The 18,410-nt window shown below is 46.9% G+C and overlaps 1 protein-coding gene across 1 annotated transcript in view; it reads right to left on the bottom strand.

The window, feature by feature from the left end:
• Nucleotides 1-18,410, bottom strand: part of LOC144754622 (inositol 2-dehydrogenase-like) — a 190,528-nt gene that overhangs the window by 11,592 nt on the left and 160,526 nt on the right. Inside the window, exon 9 of the mRNA XM_078642640.1 lies at nt 16,214-16,370. Coding sequence (XP_078498766.1) covers nt 16,214-16,370 — 157 coding nt within the window. The remainder of the gene's footprint in view (nt 1-16,213; nt 16,371-18,410) is intronic.

The raw sequence follows: 18,410 nt of genomic DNA, 5'->3' as shown, positions 1-18,410 counted from the left end.
AGGTCACGTTTTTCTGAGGTAAGTAAAACCCAGACTTCAGTAGCATGCTTAGGCAGAGATCTAACATTGCTCAAAAAGCATTTCCACACCTGAGCGGGTCTGGTAGGCAGGAAATTTGTAGGAGGGAGGGGAAGTATCTAGTGTATAAATCCTAGCTACTTAATCAGAGGTGAGTCGAGCCGCGGACTTCTGCCACAGCTCCATACTTTGAAATTGGCATGTCTGCAAGAGAAAGGTCTTTCCATATTAGACAAGGCCCCAGGAAAGCCATAGCGGCTTTTGATACAATGAGTATTACATAAGCATCTAACTTCAAGGAGTTCCATTGCCGAATAAGTGTGTTTCTGCCTATACTCAATGTCTAACCTGAAAGATGCAGGGGTCCTGGCTCCTGGTGACGGATGGGTGCGGACGGATACAGATAGGCTTGCTTGTGGCGTGCCCACTGCATGAGTCCGCTGCTCGTCGGGGGCAGCCATGAGTTTAAATATTCAGGTAGCAGCTAGACTGCCAACCCTGTAGGTCCTCCCCAACCCGGAAATGATGCAGAGTGCGTGTAAGCTCGCTATCTCCACTCAAACGGAGACATACAGATCATAAATGATATGCACTACAAATACAGTTATTTGCTTTAAAAAGGTACACAGATAATTATAGTAAATAGATTAAAATATCGGTTAAAAGGAGAAATACCCATTTAACTATAATTTAAAGATTAAAAGTGATATAACTATATCTCATATGACATGCATCCACAAACATTCAACCATATTCCAACTACTGTATATTTCATACATATCTTAAGTCTACTTAAATTAGTACAATAAAACTATAACATCAATCCCCCCCACCCACAGTTACCCCTAATCAAGAAAAACAGTCACAAATAAAGGGTCAAGATATTCCACATGCACAAGTATATCATAGTAGTACACATTATCACCCTACGTAGCAGTATTAAACTAGATTTCCCTCCCTTACCCACAAGGAATAAAAAGATGAGTGGGAAAGTATCAATGCTGTAGGTCAGGATAGGGAAGAGTAATGCCACAGTGTATATCTTATTAGTGCTGACTCACAGAAAAGGAGATTCCCAAGCATGTCAAATCATTTAACGATCCCAATACCCTTTTCGCCTTCCACAGTTACTTTTGAAGCTAATTTAACCTCCTTTTCCACTACCAACTTAGGTTTTTTCAGTGACAACGAGGAAGTAAACAATAAGTTATAAAGAAAATGCTCTTTGTTTAACTTGCCATCCAAAGATTTTGTAGGCAAAACAGGCATCACGGCTCCTATGGGTCTTACAGAAGAGAAACAAGCTTGGGAGTGACAAATGATGACACACCAAAGGATGTAAGTTTCAGCTGGGACTCAGCTGCCCCAGCAATAACTACTTCCAGCAATAATGACATATTGGCAAAACATAAATGTAATGATAACAAGACTTTCATAGCAATCCCACAGAATAAAGTGCAGGCTGAACTGTAGCAAACTAGGGCCAATTGTATGGTAATAATCGACACAAAAAGTAGGAAAATCTAATTTATTGGCTAGCTGGGCCCAGGGTAAAAAGCAAAAATCATCAATGCATTGCTCCTGCTACACCATTTTTGAGAGACTAAACACAGACGCAGAAAAACTGCAAACAGATGGATGATCTAAAATCGGACCCAAGCATGTTCTCTATTAGGTAAGGTTGTTGCTTTTTAAAAAGCTGAATGATGTATCTGTGAATGTGGCTTTTCTCTCCACAGACCAGAATAATAGGCCAGATAGCACCTTGCTATACCTGAAAAGTAAGGTGGCAGTTCACGTAGAAGGGCATTCAGTGCAAGGCGTTTCACGTCTACCGACGGGGCTCCAGCTATGGCTTCTTACACAACCATGTAGTGGGCTTAGTTGTCAAGTTTATACTAGTTCACGGTGAAGAATTATTCCTGGTTAAACATCCACCAAAATACAGTTGCTTGCAGAGTGTAAGCAATTCTGCTTTATGTGATAATGTTAATATGCAGTAGAGGCCTTGATGTAGGCTAACATAGTCCATGAGTGTGTACTGGATGGAACAGCGAGATAGGTTCACATAGCATAATGGTGCTCGGGCTAGATTTTAAGCCTCTATTAATAATAATAATAATAATAATCCACATTTGTATAGCGCACAATCACCCGTTAGGGTCTCTAGGCGCTGGGGGCTGTCGGGAAGATTAAGCATACTATTGCCCAGAGTCACATGGTGCTGGGCTAACCTGCCGCCGGAGCCGGGGATCGAACCCTGATCCCCAGATTCCAGCGTCAGTCGCCCTGGCCGCGGCGCCACACCTCTTCCATTATTAAGGTAAGGCTTTCTGCTTTATGTTGTGCAAGCTTCCAGTGTTTGCACAAAACTGCTACATATTTTTATGTTCATATCACTTACACGAGAAAGTGATTTTTCCAACTTCTACTGAGTGTTTGCCGTAGTTGCAAGAAACTTCTGCAGGTTGATCTTGTAAGTTAAGAGCTGGTGGAGTTAAAAAATGCAACAAGATCTGCTGCTCTGGCTCAAGAAGCTTTTTTCCAATTCTACTTTGCATTTGCAGTTTTTGAGTGCATTAGCCCCCAATTGCTTCACAGACTTATTATGGGAATATATAGATGTAAAACCCCCTAGCAATTGGAGCGGGGCAGAAAGATGACCAGATGCCAGTAGATATGTTGTCAAACGGGGAATCAATTTGATGCTTTCTGGCTTAAAGGTATGTAGAATTTTTACTGACTCAGCAAATAATAAAAATACTAATACAATGCTGTAAGGCAACTAGGGTTATTGGACTATTACATTAGATATGTGTGTTAAACTTTTCACTCTTATTTCTGTCTCAGTATTATTTTTTATCTTACTTTTTACTATCTGGGGTATTCTTTTTGTGATAATAATTCATACTCACATGATTTTATGAAGACTAGCACATAATAAAGTCTAATCATTATAAAATACCAACGTTAGTGCAGGCAAGCGCTTCAATGCCGAGGCGTTGAAGCGCTTTGCAGTGAGTAGCATGCTACTCCGGAAGCCAAGTTTAGAGGTTAATAGTTACTGGATCAGTAAACCTGCAAGATAAAGTGATTCTCTGACTGATTTGTCGGATTCTAAGCACAACTAACTCTTATGAGCATAACTCAGTAATGGGTGAGTAACACCAGTCTCTTTTCCTTTACTTTGCAAAGGTGACAGTTTACTATAAGGGCTAAGGAAATATAAAAAGTATGAAACCGAAAGAATTGGGGTCCTCGCAACGCACGTTTTTCTAAAACTAAAAATTAAGTTGGAAAAAAAAGAAACGTTCCTGTATCCAGCTGCATCGTCGCTCTTCTGGTTCCACTGTATGCAGGCACAGGCTACCATGCTGTCCTGCGGCAATCTTGATCCTGCTCTCACAGCATGACAGCAGCATCAGGATTGGCCTGCGTGCCCTCGATTTGTGCTCACAGGGAGACTGTGAGCCTGTGCCTACTGTCTCCAACGCAGCAACGCAGCTCAGGTTGGAGACAGCTTCAGTGCACATGATGGTTTGGCCAAACCGTCATGCGCGCTGAAGGCAGTGCCCACCACTCCTCCTCAGTGCCTGTCATCCCGTGGCACCATCCCCAAGACTACAGAGTAGGAGAAAAATAAAACGATAATAAACATGTATTATTATCGTTTTATTTTCACAGCTTTGCAGCAGCTGCTGCTGGCAGGAGGCGGTGACGCACCTTCGCTATAGCAGGAGCCAACCTTTTTTTCAGCTTTCGATGTAATGGTCTGGGCCAAATCACATAATACGTTTTTTTACTACTGCATTTGAGAGCCTATTAACATGTTTTTTGTTAACAATTCAATAGAACAAGCTTCTTACCTTCGGTAACGCATTATTTGGTAGAGACTCTATCTATCTGCAGATTGCTTACCTTTGAATTTCCCAGGTGTCATGCTGGATCCGGAAACATTTGCTCGAACAATACCCATTGCGCTCACCGTCGGGTAGCTCCCTTCGGCTCCGCGTGACGTTTGCGGCGTCGGTTATGACATCGCAGTCACCTATATAGGCGCCACCTAGGCATGCGGAACTTAGTATTTTTCGTTTTTTCCATGCCAGAAGCACAGAGCCACAAAGTAACTGACAGTTATGTGCAAAACTAGGGCCCTGAAAAGGGGAGAGTAGCCCTAGCACAATCAGTCCGCAAAGCGGGAAGGCATGGGTGGGGCTGTAAGGAATCTGCAGTTCGAGTCTCTACTAGATAATGCGTTACCGAAGGTAAGTAACTTGTTCATCTGCTAGAGACTTCTAGCTGAAGATAACTTACCTTTAAAATCGATACCCAAGCCATACCATCCCGGCGGTCGGTTGCGGACCAATACCTTACACTAGTACAGTCTGCAGGACCCAAGGGGCAATATACCCATCCCTGAGTACCTGACTGTCCAGCAGTAGTGCTTGGCAAACGTGTGCAAAGATGCCCACGTTGCTGTCTGACAGATGTCTAAGACTGGGACATCCTGAACCAAGGCCCTGGTCGCAGCCTTTTCTCTGGTTGAATGTGCCCTTAATTCCTCAGGGGGCTGCTTCTTAGCCAGGGCTTACCAGATCTTAATGCAGAGAACGACCCAGCAAGAGATGGTCCTTTTCTGCACTACCCACCCCTTCTTAGCTCCCATGTACACCACACAGAGTTGGTCGTCCACCCGGAACTCTTTAGTGTGGTCAAGGTAGAACGACAACGCTATTTTTGTGTCCAGACAGTGAAGACGCTCCTCTTCCTTAGAGGGATGCATGGAAGCAAAGAAGGTGGGCAGCGTGATGGATTGACCTAGATGGAATTGGGTCACAACCTTTAGCAAAAATGAAGAACGGGTGCGAAGCACCATGTTGTCTGGAAAATACATCATGTAGGGAGGCGTATAAGATAGCACCTGCAACTCACTCACCCTTCGGGCAGATGTTATCGCCACTAGAAATGCTTGCTTGATGGTAAGCAGCCGGAGGGGACAGTTATATAAAGGCTCAAAGGGAGCACACATAAGATAAGTGTGGACCAAATTACGGTCCAGCTGCGGCATAGCAAAGGGTGTGGGCAGAAACAAGTAAGCCAGCCCCTTCAAAAATCTATTTACAATCAGTGACCTAAAAAGAGAGGGTTGGTCTGAGAGCTGCAAAAAAAGCAGATAGAGCAGAAAGATTACCCTTGAGATTTGCCAAAGCAGAGCCCTGCTGGGCAAGGTTTAGAGTGAATAGAAGAACAGTGGATAGAGAAGCAGAAAGAACGTCAATAGACCTTTCTGTACAATATTATACAAATTTCTACCACCGGCAAGCGTATACCGTCTTAGTGGAGGGCCGCCTGGCCACTAAGATAATGGTGCATACCTCAGGAGGAAGGTCAAAAGCGTTGAACTGCTGCAACTCAATCTCCAGGCATGGATGAGCAGAGATGGCCGGTTCGGGTGGAGGACCCTCCCCTGCTGCTGTGAAAGAAGATCCTCCTGAAGCGGCAGCCTGATCGGAGGATCGATGCTCACTTTCAGAAGCTCTGGATACTAGACTCTCCTCGCCCAGTCCAGAGCAATAAGAATGACTTGAACCCGGTCGCTCCTTATCTTCAGAAACCTGGGCAGGAGTGGTATGGGCGGAGAGGCGTACAGCAGGCCTGAGCTCCACTAGCGACGAAAGGCGTTGCCAAGAGATAGCCGTCTTGAAAACTGCAGCGAGCAGTATTGCTGACACTGCGCGTTCTCTTCGGAGGCGAACAGATCTAACCAAGGATCTCAGCACTGCTGAAAGAGACCTCGCGACACCTCCAAATGGAGACGCCATTCGTGATTCACTAGGTATCGACAGCTGAGTTTGTCTGCCCTAGCGTTCAGAGAGCCTGCCAGGTGTTGAACCACCAGGGCTATGCCCTGCTGTTCCAGCCATGTTCAGAGACACATGGCCTCTCGACAAAGGGTCCACGACCCCACCCCGCCATGTTTGTTGCAGCACCACATGGCGGTGGTGTTGTCCGTGAACACCTACACTAACTTCCCCTTGACATAGGGAAGAAACATCTTCAATGCCAACCAAATCACTTGAAGCTCTAGCAAATTGATGTGGCGCTCCGACTCCGCCGGAGTTCCGTGTCCCCTGATCTCCACCTCTCCCAGATGGCCACCCCATCCCAGAAGTGACCCATCTGTCGCAACTGTGAGTCCTGGTTGGGGAAGGGAAAGTGGTCTGCTGTTGACCCAATTGTGGTTCGTCAACCACCACTGCAGAACCCTAGCATTTCCGTCCGAGTTCTGGATCACGTCAGTGAGATTTGGCTGAGAGAGCATGCCAGTATCTGGGGAAATGTCCAGTCCACTGGCTTCCCCAAGTTCCCGATACCAGTCCATCTACTCTGCAAAGACATCCTGGTGTTCCAATAGGTACACAGACCTTTCCCTTTCCTCTCCTGAGCCTAAAACGTCTTCAAAGTGTTCAGACGACAACATAGAACCCCTGAGTTCAATCAGCATCGAACGATGCTGTTCCGACTCCGTGTCGCCGGGGATAAGGATGGGGCTGGCACCACTAGTGGGCACCGGCAGCACAGACTTCAGGTCCGCCGCTGGAGGATGTCACGATGACTCGACCGGCATCGACTCGGATCCGGGATCGGATCCATATGGCCCCACTGGCACCGTGGCCAGAGCTGACGGCATCAAACCCAATGGGGCCCCTTCTGACCCTGTGGGGCCCGTGGGCTCACCAGATGGGTCAACACGCTCAAAGACGTGGCACATGGCCTTGTAAAATCCTTGAATTTGAGCAGGGGTCCCTTCGGCTCCCAGAAAGAGAGTAAGGCACAAAGTCGACCCTGGCTCTGGCTCCGCAGAACCGTCACTTAGCATGTTGGTGCTCCTTACCTCGATCGTCGACGCACGGCAGTCGAGGTGAAGATGAAGTCGGCTTGGATTTCTTCTTTTTCTTGTGCCTCTTCCCCAAGTGTCCCGAAGACCTTGAGTGGAAGGACGAGGACTTGGGGCTCCGGGAGCGGTCCCGCGACCTCCTCTTCTTCAATCAGGACTGGGACCTCCGCATAGTTTCTCTCTGGATGGTGTTGACTGCCGGGCCGCACGGAGCTGCATAGCCTGCTCCCGCAAGGCCTTTGGAGCCATAGCCCGACAGTCCGAGCACTACTTCGAATCGTGGTCACGCTCGGGAAACCAGAGACAGACGAGGTGGGGGTAGGTAACTGACATCATGGAGTAACAAGCACCGCATGGCGTAAACCTTGTCTTCCTCAAAGACATCCTCGCACACTAATTTGAGTTTTTTCCAAAGTCGACAAAAGTAAAAAAAAAGAGGCCCGTCAAAAAGTGACAGAGGAAAGCTCTTCCCAGATCGGTGCTTATCTGGCACGGAAAGAAAAGAACCGACGCTAGCACGCCTGGGTGGCGCCTATGTAGGTGACTGCAACATCATAACCGATGGCGACCACGGCACGCAGAGCCAAACGGGCCACCCGAGGGTGCACGCAAGGGATATTGCTTCAGCAAAAGTTTCTGGATCCACCCTGGCGCCTGGTAAATTCAAAGAAATCTGCAGCTAGAAGTCTCTATCAGATAAGAATATTTATATTCCTTCATTCATTTACTTCCAGATGTTTTGTGGGCAATCCATAAATGGAATTTGAGGTTCACATAAGATCTGTAAGTGTGTGAACTCGGCAGTGCCTACTGGGCTTTCAATTGCCATCACTTTCTCTCTAATACAATTGAATATTGTCAGATTCCCTTTCATGGGACAACGGGCCAAGCAGGAGCTACTGGGTTCAACCGTGGTGGCTGAGGCATTATACTCGAATGTCCCGGGGCCAGGCCTATTAAGGACTCTTAGCAACTGGGCCAAGTACTGCTTCAGCACCTGACTTTCAGTGCTGGCTGGGGTCAAGCAGTCCAAAGCTTTTTGAGGAGGAGGCAGATGTAACAAGAGGATAGACTCACAGCTCAGAATACACCCAACAACCCCAATAAATGATTGCCCAGTCAAACACAGGCTTATATGTAAAAGGAGTGTCTACCTACTAATGCAATGTACAATACAACATACTTCAAACAATGTATAGTCTTCCTAAGGCAGGCCCACTAACGTTACTTGGGTCAGCTCCTGTTCCACTTCAACACTACGAATGGTGGTAATTCCCCATTCACATTCCAAACTAGGTCCCTCTAGAGAGTTGAAGTTTTAGACGTTCTACAAACGCTTTTAGCAAAACAGTCCATGTGTACCTCGCGCCTGGGTGTGTCATTCATTACAAATTTGCTCATGGCCCGGTGCCGGTCTTACCCACATTTGCTGGAATAGTGTTCCAGAGTCCCCGGGTGCATGCTTCTGGCCCTGCGGTGAGCAAAGCTCTGGCATCTGCAGCTACGGTGGCAGATGTCCATTGTGCTTCTCGATCCGACAGTCAGTCTTCTTTTCCGTCTGGGTGCGGTCTTGGTTGATCCTGGCCTCAGTAGGTAAAACTTTGTTCCAGCTCCACAAGTCACAACCCGCTAGGCAATTACGGGGGCATGCTGTCCTCAAACTACAGCCCTCTTTCTGGACTACAATATCCTCCTGAAATGCAGGGAAGTCTTCGCAGCTCATACAGGGAGAAGGCCCTTCGTCTTCTCCGTGATCCCTTCCTAGCAGGCTACGGCCCTCCTCCTCGGGTCCCTGACAATAAGGCAACAGAGCTGCAACCATTTCTCTAAGCAGGGACTCACTCCAGGTATCAGGGCTTAGCACAACGCACATGGGCAGAAAGCCTGATCGGTGCAGCGGTCCAGTTCTCTCCACAGCCCTCACCTCACATGCAGGGGTCAGACCAGAATCTCTCATTCCGTCCCAGGATCCTCTTGTTAACACCCCGACTAGACCTCGCTACCTCCAGGCTATCTTCTCCTCACAAGGCCCACTGGTCTTGGGTCAGGCAAAAGCTGGTGCCTCAGGCACCCTGCGAGTATTCTTGATTCTCCTGTGTGATGTCCTCTCACCCAGCATGGTAGACTGGCAGACCCGTAGTTCCTAGTCCCAGTAACAATAGGCAGTACTTTTGCTGAGCTTCTCCACACTGATATCTCGCTTCAGTTTGACAATTTGTCTTGAGCTCTTGTTTTTATAATCCTTGTGATTTAGTGTCTCTGTCTGAAGTTGTTGTTCAGGGTTTTTTCCACTTATGAAGTGCCCACTCCTTAGTTGCTCTCTTCCTCCAGAAAGCAGCCTATCAGAGCAGGACAGTCTCCAATTGTGATAGCCCTGAACACAAACCATGGGAGTAACTTGAGGTACACACCTGTCAGACTCAGTGATATGTGCCTCAAAGTGAAATGGCCCCAGCTTTACTCTTTGTGATTCTCCAATAGCCCCATCTGCTTCCTCAGATGTGTCAAGGACCCTTTGACGAGTGACGACCTTTCAGAACCAAAGAGTCGCTATTCATGAGAACTGTACAACCTAGCTCTTCAAATGATAGTCCCACTCAGCTCTCAGGAAAGAAACAATCCACAAATCTCTCTGCTCCTCAAGCAAGCCCTGGGACTCCCAAAATGGAACCTAGTGTCTTCGAGGTGCTGTGTCCATTGCAAACAAACACATGCCGCCTTCCATGTACGGTACACTTGCCTGGGCATCTGTACATCCCTGCAAGCTCACGCAGCACCATGGGCTATCTACTTCATGTGGCACTGGATGACAGGCCCACACATATCCTGCACACACAATGAAATGAGGAAAGTTCTTAATAAAGCGCACTGCGACCAAGCGGCTTCCTGGCACTGAGAATAGAAGCTAAAGAAAGGGATAGAAGATGCCAAGAGGAGATCAGCCGGAGTACGCTATGGAAAATAAATATGTCTTGAGGGCTTTACGAAATAGGAGGAAGGTTGGGATAGACCTGATTGACAAGAGGAGGCTGTTCCAGAAATGGGGGGCTAATACCGAGAACCTGGTGCCTCCTGTTTTGGATTTGCGAAACCGAGGGACATTAAGGAGAAATTGGTTGGAAGAACGGAGGGCACGGATGGGGGTATAGGGGATGATGAGTGAATTGTTGAAGGCTGGGGCAATACGAGTGCGGGCCAGGAAGGCCAAGCATCCCAGTTTAAAGAGAGATCTCTAGCAGATGGGAAGCCAATGAAGAGATTTCAAGACAGGCGTAATGTGGGAAGATTTGGGCAGGCGGTGAACAATTCGGGCAGCCTGGTTCTGAATGGCTTGCAATCGGCGTAGTTCGTAAGCCGGAATGCCCGCATAGAGACTAATCCCGTAATCAAGACGGGACAGAATCATTGCTAGCATGATCAGTTTGAGGGCTTCGGTGGAAAAAAAACGGGACACTTTCCGAATAATACGGAGGGAAAGGAAACATGAGGAGACGACGGAGCCAATCTGGGCATGCATGGAGAGGTCCCCACTAACTTTAATGCCCAAGGTCTTTGCAGAGGCCGCTGGTATGGGCGGAAGGCCAAAGGTGGAGGGCCAAAAGGCAGACGACCAAGGGAAGATGGAATGGCCGGTCAGGACCAACTCCGTATTGTCCAGATTGAGCTTAAGTTGGTTGCGGTTCATCCACTCCGAGATGAAAACAAGAGTGGAATGAAATTTAGGTAGAGAGTGCAGAGGGGACGAGAGGTCGAAGACAAGCTGGAGGTCATCTGCATAGTTGTATACGGAGACCCCCATGTCAAGGAGAGAAAGAATAAGGGGGCGAATATAAAGATTAAAGAGAAGAGGGGACAGGGAGGAACCTTGGGGGACCCCACAGGGGACCAGGCGGGTAGGTGCAATATAGCCGGAGAGGTGGACAGCCTGTGTCCGCCCGTTTAGAAAGGAGGCGAGCCAAGAGAGAGCGGTGCCCCGAACGCCCGCCGCGCCGACACGATCGAGAAGGATGGAATGGTCGACCGTGTCAAACGCGGCGGACAAATCAAGGAGCACCAAAGCTTGAGGCAAGTTGGAATCCGCCTTACTCTTGAGCTCGTCTAGGACGGACAGGACCACTGACTCTGTAGAGTGGACTGGGCGGAAACCCGCTTGGTGGGAGGCCAAGAGATGGTTATCCTCAATAAAGGAGGAGAGACAGGAGGTGGTATAGCTCTCCAATATCTTTCCAAGGTAAGGGAGAAGGGAAATGGGTCTGAAATTGGAAGGAAGGGAGGGGTCTGCACCAGGCTTTTTAAGAATGGGGCGGACTATTGCAGCTTTGAAAAATTGCGGGACTAGACCTGAGGAAATAGAAGAGTTGAGGAGAGAGAGAAAGGGATCAGGACAATGAGTGAGAAGCTCCCTTAGAATATGAGCTGGAGCACAGTCAGCTGGGGAGCCTGACTTTACTTTCCGGAGAAGAGCCAGAAAGGTATTTAGAGAAATGGGTGGGAACTGCTCAAAGAGCGAACGGGGCAAAGGCGGCAAGGAGGGGAGAGAGGGGGTAAATTTGTTGGAGGAATGTTAGATTTGATCTTCGCGATCTTCTCTAGAAAGAAGTCGTTAAGAGACAAACAAAGAGCTTGAGAAGGAACGGGATTGGAGTTGACTCTGTCCGAAGCAACTAAGTTGCGGACTATAGAAAAGATTTCCTTAGGTTTATTTGCTGATAAAGATAGTCTCTCAGAAAAATATGTAGTTTTGGCCGTGAGAATAGCCTTCTTGTAGTTCATCAAAAGAAGCTTGTATTTGGCTCGCAAAGAAGGGCAGTAATTGCGTCTCCAATGGCGTTCTGATCTTCTGAGGTCCAATTTAAGGGCTTTCAAATCATCTGTGAACCATTTTTGGGCGTCATGCGGGCGGCAGATCTTGACTTTTCTAAGGGGGGCAACGCGATCACAGGCGGAGGACAACCACTGATTCACAGCGTCTACTTGAAGATCAGGAGAGAGAGTCCCTAGATCAGGAGGAGAAGCATTTAGAGAAGAACAAAGAAGGTTGAGATCAACCCGATTCCAGTTGCGAGCTGTAATATTCTTAGATAAAAGGGGGTTTTTTTGGGCTCCAAGCTCAATGAGAAATGAAATCAAAAAATGATCAGACCAGGTGCAGGGGACGGCTGTAGGGGGAAGAATAGCACAACTGGCTGACCACACCTGATCTAAGGTATGGCCGTGAATATGGGTAGGGGAGTGGAGGTGAGAGAGAAAGTTGAGACATTGGAGAGTAGCTGAAAAATCTTTTGAGGACAGGTCCTCTTTTGGATCACCTGCCCAATAATTAAAATCTCCAAGAAGGAGCACTGAGGAGTTATTGACCACGAGTGTGGCCAGTAATTCTTGTAAGATAGGCACAAAACTAGGCATATTCTGAGGGGGACGATACATTAGAACTATTGTGATGGGAGCTAAAAGGTTGACTGAGCGAGCAACCAAAAAATCTATGCCGGGTATGGGAGAATGGGGAGAAGCTGAAACTGCAAATGGGAGCGAATAATCATCGCCACTCCCCCGCCGGCCTTACCAGCAGGGCGGTCCGCCCTAAGGGCGTAGTACGAATCGGGGAGGGCGGACAACAGATCAGGGAGAGAGTCAGCCGCAAACCAAGTCTCAGTGAGAAACAAGAAGTCTGGAGCGTCGGTGTCCAGTAGGTTAAAGAGCTCGTACTGGTGCTTGCCTGCTGATCTAGTATTTAGCAGGCAGGCAGTGGCCATGGTAGGCGGAGAGGAAGAGGGGGAAACAGGGAGAGGCTGTAGCTGGGGAGAGAGCAATACAGGTTCAGACAAGGGAATGGAAGGGACAGAAATGCCCAAAGCCGCAATATGCGTAGACAGGGACGAAGTAATGGAGCGGGCCGAGTTTAAGGGAAGAAGTTGAGCTGGTGTGTAGGTGATGGATGGGGCAGAATTCGTGGCCCCTGGTCCCTGTCGGTCGCGGACGGGCGCAGACGGACTTGCCCTTGGCGCGCCTTCGGCGCTTTGACGGCGCACCCGCTGCGCCCGTCCGCTGCGTGGACGGGAAATACACATTGTTTGTAGGGAGAGAGGCAGGGGGGGCATGGCCAGTGGCCTCAAGGGGATGGCGGCAAAGAAGGTGTAGCCCGCTGCAGCTATGTAATCTGCTGCGCGGCAATGCCCAGGATGTCAAGAGCAATGGTGAAAAGCCCAGGAGCGGGAGGTAGGTAGGTAAAAACCACAGTCGAACACAAACAAAGTACAGTTTTAAAATAACAATCCTAGCGTCTCCCGGCTTCTGCCTCAGGAGAAAATAAATTTAGCTTCTAGCTCGCGCTCGCATTCAGCGCAATTTAAAAGCCTTTGGCGGGGGGGCGTGGCCGATAGATGGTGGGCGTGGCCAGTGGCCTCAAGGGGATGGCGGCAAAGAAGGTGTAGCCCGCTGCAGCTATGTAATCTGCTGCGCGGGAATGCCCAGGATGTCAAGAGCAATGGTGAAAAGCCCAGGAGCGGGAGGTAGGTAGGTAAAAACCACAGTTGAACACAAACAAAGTACAGTTTTAAAATAACAATCCTAGCGTCTCCCGGCTTCCGCCTCAGGAGAAAATAAATTTAGCTTCTAGCTCTCGCTCGCATTCAGCACGATTTAAAAGCCTTCGGCGGGAGTCGTGGCCGATAGATGGTGGGCGTGGCCAGTGGCCTCAAGGGGATGGCGGCAAAGAAGGTGTAGCCCGCTGCAGCTATGTAATCTGCTGCGCGGGAATGCCCAGGATGTCAAGAGCAATGGTGAAAAGCCCAGGAGCGGGAGGTAGGTAGGTAAAAACCACAGTTGAACACAAACAAAGTACAGTTTTAAAATAACAATCCTAGCGTCTCCCGGCTTCCGCCTCAGGAGAAAATAAATTTAGCTTCTAGCTCTCGCTCGCATTCAGCACGATTTAAAAGCCTTCGGCGGGAGTCGTGGCCGATAGATGGTGGGCGTGGCCAGTGGCCTCAAGGGGATGGCGGCAAAGAAGGTGTAGCCCGCTGCAGCTATGTAATCTGCTGCGCGGGAATGCCCAGGATGTCAAGAGCAATGGTGAAAAGCCCAGGAGCGGGAGGTAGGTAGGTAAAAACCACAGTCGAACACAAACAAAGTACAGTTTTAAAATAACAATCCTAGCTTCTCCCGGCTTCCGCCTCAGGAGAAAATAAATTTAGCTTCTAGCTTGCGCTCGCATTCAGCGCGATTTAAAAGCCTTCGGCGGGGGGGCGTGGCCGATAGATGGTGGGCGTGGCCAGTGGCCTCAAGGGGATGGCGGCAAAGAAGGTGTAGCCCGCTGCAGCTATGTAATCTGCTGCGCGGGAATGCCCAGGATGTCAAGAGCAATGGTGAAAAGCCCAGGAGCGGGAGGTAGGTAGGTAAAAACCACAGTCGAACACAAACAAAGTACAGTTTTAAAATAACAATCCTAGCGTCTCCCGGCTTCCGCCTCAGGAGAAAATAAATTTAGCTTCGCAACCAAGCTCTATTCTTTGATGCACTGTACCTTTTTACAGGCACACAGGTTTCGCAGTATGCAAATGCAACTGTGCACGCATTTCCCGATGCACTGTACCGTTCCACAGGCACCCATGCATCCCAGCACAGCACACAACCCAGTGCATGTCAAGGGTGAGTTAGGCACACCGCATCAGAAATTTACCAGAGTGGGCTAGGAGGAGACACTCCTATGACACTGGTAAAACCAAACCTGTTCACTCTACTGATCACTGAAAAATAAAAACACGATATGCTGCCACCACTGTGAATGTGCTACTTAGCTCCGGATGAAAGTAGTAGCCTTCCACCACTTGAAGGTAGCGCTCTGGTCCCCTCTGCCAGTCTAAGCAGACCGCAATCCATCAGACAGTCATAGCTCATAGCGCAAACGCATGATCTGTGTTCGCTCATGACCAAAAATCATTACCAGGGATCCAGATATCACAAGGCATGGATACGTATTTATCACCATGCAAGAGACTTTTCTGTCACAACAAAAAACTACCTTAATTATGACTTTTTGAAGCTTCCAAGTACGTTCTGGAGAAGCTGGGCGGTAGGGGCAGTATAGTGGGTGCCCTTGGCCTATTTCTTAAAGTTAATAAGATTGGGTGAGTATAGCATTGAGCTTTCCGGGTTATACATATGATCCTAAAGTAAAACGTTATTTTCTTCACTGGAAGATAGCATAGGTCCTTAGGAATTGGAGTGTTGGACTAAAACTTGGTTTGTGCCTGTAGGAGCTCCTAACGGTACTAGTTAGGGCATAACTGGAATTCTGCAATGTCATCTACCCAAAATAATAATGGACTGGGTACGGAGACTGCTACAATAGAGCATTCAGCAGGTCTCTTAATATGCAAGAAAACTAATACACAAAATCTTCCTGAAATACACTCAATATCCTATTGGGAAGTAATCTTTCAGAGACCAGTACTTCTTGAAGTATGGGCCCAACCTCCACTAACCCCACAAAGAGACCAGCAAAAGCATAGGAGCATTATCCTTGATGTATCGAGTACCAGAAACCCGATTATCTACATATCCTTGGCGTATGGATAACCTGAATCCTAATTATATACATCCATCCTTTCGAGCACTGTCGCATCACTCAGACTTCAAAAGACTTGTGAGCTGTTCTCACCCAAGCCTGCACATACATCACTAGACTACTGGGGCAAGTAGCTGAGCAATGCTGGATGAGTACACCATTTACAAGTGAACTGGAAACTAATTAACCCATAAATGCCAAAAACAGAGTCAGATGAAAGAATCCTGATTTTTAAAGCCAAAATATCTTTGTTTTAGCCTAACACTACCTGCACTTCATTACACTTCAAAAGGGAAAATAAATTCCACCAATTTATTTTTCAAAATCTTCCTCTCTCCCGCTTCCATAAGTTGACATGTATGTTACATCCTCTCTCACACAACCCTGGCTACGCCTCTTTCTCACCCATCCACACAGTTTGAGAGAGGTTCCTAAAGTGGGCACAAAGGATTGCTATCTTAATCACAAGTCACAACTGGACAAAATCCATGGAATTTTTTTTACTCTTGTGATTTAATTAGTACAAATCCTTCCCTGAAGCTCAGCTATATGTTCTCATTAAATGATAAAACTACGTGAATTATAAAGCAAAATTGCTGCAAAGCATCTTGCAGTGGCTTTAAGCAGAAATACTAGGAGATATATAAAAGAAGCGATTACAAAAATACAAGGGCATGAAGAGAAACAGCCATTCTGAAAAGCAACTAAGAGGGTTACATAATATTTCTAACCTTTGAGAGTTCGGAGAAAGTGCTGAAATAGTTCCCTGTAGGCTTCCCGGAATCGGATTGTTTGTGTCTGGGAGCATATGGACACAGAGGTCCCATGTTCACTAATTCCCAATGGGTTCTGATTATCCACCCGCAAGGATCCTTGGGAACCATGGACCTGTAAAGGAAACAAAAGCAAATACTTATTGATCAGCTGAGGAGCACTCTAAAAATTGAGGCTGTTACATAAGGTCACAGTACTTAAGAGTTACTTACCTGTATAAGCAGATCTCCAGCATTAGCAATTTTCATAAATTCGTATGTTTTATTTATCAATAGGTGCTGTGCAGACTAATACTGGTAATGGGGAGCAATTAAAGCACACAAGACTATGAAAGATACACTGCTGGAAAACTTACTGTACTCATGGACACCAAAATTATTTGTATTTTTTTAAGATTCTCAAACATAAGCTTTGCCAACTGTTAAACTTACATCTTCTGCTGCATGTGAATTCTCTATAGAAAATCTTTAACTACAGATTTTCAAATGTAGTACTTTTAATTGATTAAATGCTAAGAATTACATTCCAGCTAGGAGACTGGAAGGCTCTGGTAAACATGTTATGTTTAAACTCACATTTAATAACATAATAATCACTGCACTGATTAGGTCTTCGATGCCACCAATAAGGAGTAGAGGCACAGATCTCCTGTCTTTGCAGAGGTCATTTTCCTCTGTAGAAGTGCATAAGTTGTTGAACGAGCGAATCTATATCATCACAGGGTAGGAGACAGGGCTGCATGAGAAGCTATGAAACATCACCTTCACCCCACACATCCACTTCCCCCTCCTCCCACCCACATCTACATCTAGTCTGATCTGATTTCCTGGATGCACATTTGTACATCCAGTAAAAGTAAATGCCTCTCTGAAACTGAAGGCTTTCCTATGGAGAATGCCGGGCGATTCATGCACCAGAACTGTCATGCTCTATTTGAAGAAATGTCGATTAGCTTTTATCTCGCTATCATCTTGGAAAGCAATCAAGGGCATGGGAGGAAAGGTGTAAGCAAAGATTCCTGACCATTTCATTAAAAATGACTTCTCCTCGGTCTCCAGTTTCCAATGTCAGATGGTAAAGGCTGGCACTGCTACTTGCCCTCATTCACTGCATACAGGGAAATGACAATTAGCTTTCTTATGGCAATTACGAGGACAGGAGGAGAGGCTCAAGTAAAGATTCCAGACCATTTCATTGAACATGCCTTCTCCTGGGTTCCCAAAGCCTGATGGTAAAGGCCGGAGGGTAGCAATGCTTGTGCTCATTCACTGCAACCCGATCCAAGAGCAGCTGTTGAAGGCTTGCCAAAGTTGCTGATCATCCAGCTGCCAGGGACAAGACATGTTCACTTGACGCTGCAGCGAGTTTCTGAATAGGCCCGAAATACGAAATTAGATCTTCTAATATCTTTTACTGAACTGTCTAACAGTTAAACCAAAGGTGTGATGTTCAAAGGTTTTTTTCATTATTGATAGAACTAAATCACATCTGCTCCATATATTTTTAGAATACAGGTCAGAAGAGAGAACCATTTTCCAAGACACCTAAAGCAAGGAAAATGTGAGTTGTGAAAGCAGTTCCCAGGAATTGGTAAGGCATCTCACAGTTCAATAAAGGGACTGGGATAATGACTGACTGTTTTTTGTTCTCATCACAGGAGTCATTACAGTTAGGACGTCGGGTCAGACAGGATTATCTTTGTTATCTACGATGTGTTGTAGCTCTATTAGTGATGAGCACATCTTTGAAATAGCAGGGTTTTGTGAATGAATAATATTAACCCTGCAGTATGTTCTTTCCTCATGCTGCACCGATTCTTCATGGTATGGATTCACTGAATGCAGCTTTGATGGAAGAGATCTTCGACTACTTGTTTTCTGATATAAAACATGGTGGTTATGTTGATTCTCCACGCCTAAACTGCAGAATTCCAAACACACAGCAAAAAGGTTGCAGCACTTATTAGCCTTCAGTGCCAAGACACTTATGTGCACTGTTTTTCTTCATCAGATCCATGACATTGAGTTCATATGCATTGTAAGTGGGCAATTCAACTGGCCAAAAACTCACCTCTTGTCAAATATTTCTTTAAACATATTTCTCCTATTTTATTTGTAAATTAAATGAGAAAGTGATTTGTTTGAGTGACAAGTG

The sequence above is a fragment of the Lissotriton helveticus genome, chromosome 5_1 (genome assembly GCF_964261635.1).
Source record: "Lissotriton helveticus chromosome 5_1, aLisHel1.1, whole genome shotgun sequence".
Taxonomy (NCBI): Eukaryota; Metazoa; Chordata; class Amphibia; order Caudata; family Salamandridae; genus Lissotriton; species Lissotriton helveticus.
Note: the sequence above shows the minus strand (reverse complement) of the source record. Positions and strands in the feature narration are given on the sequence as shown.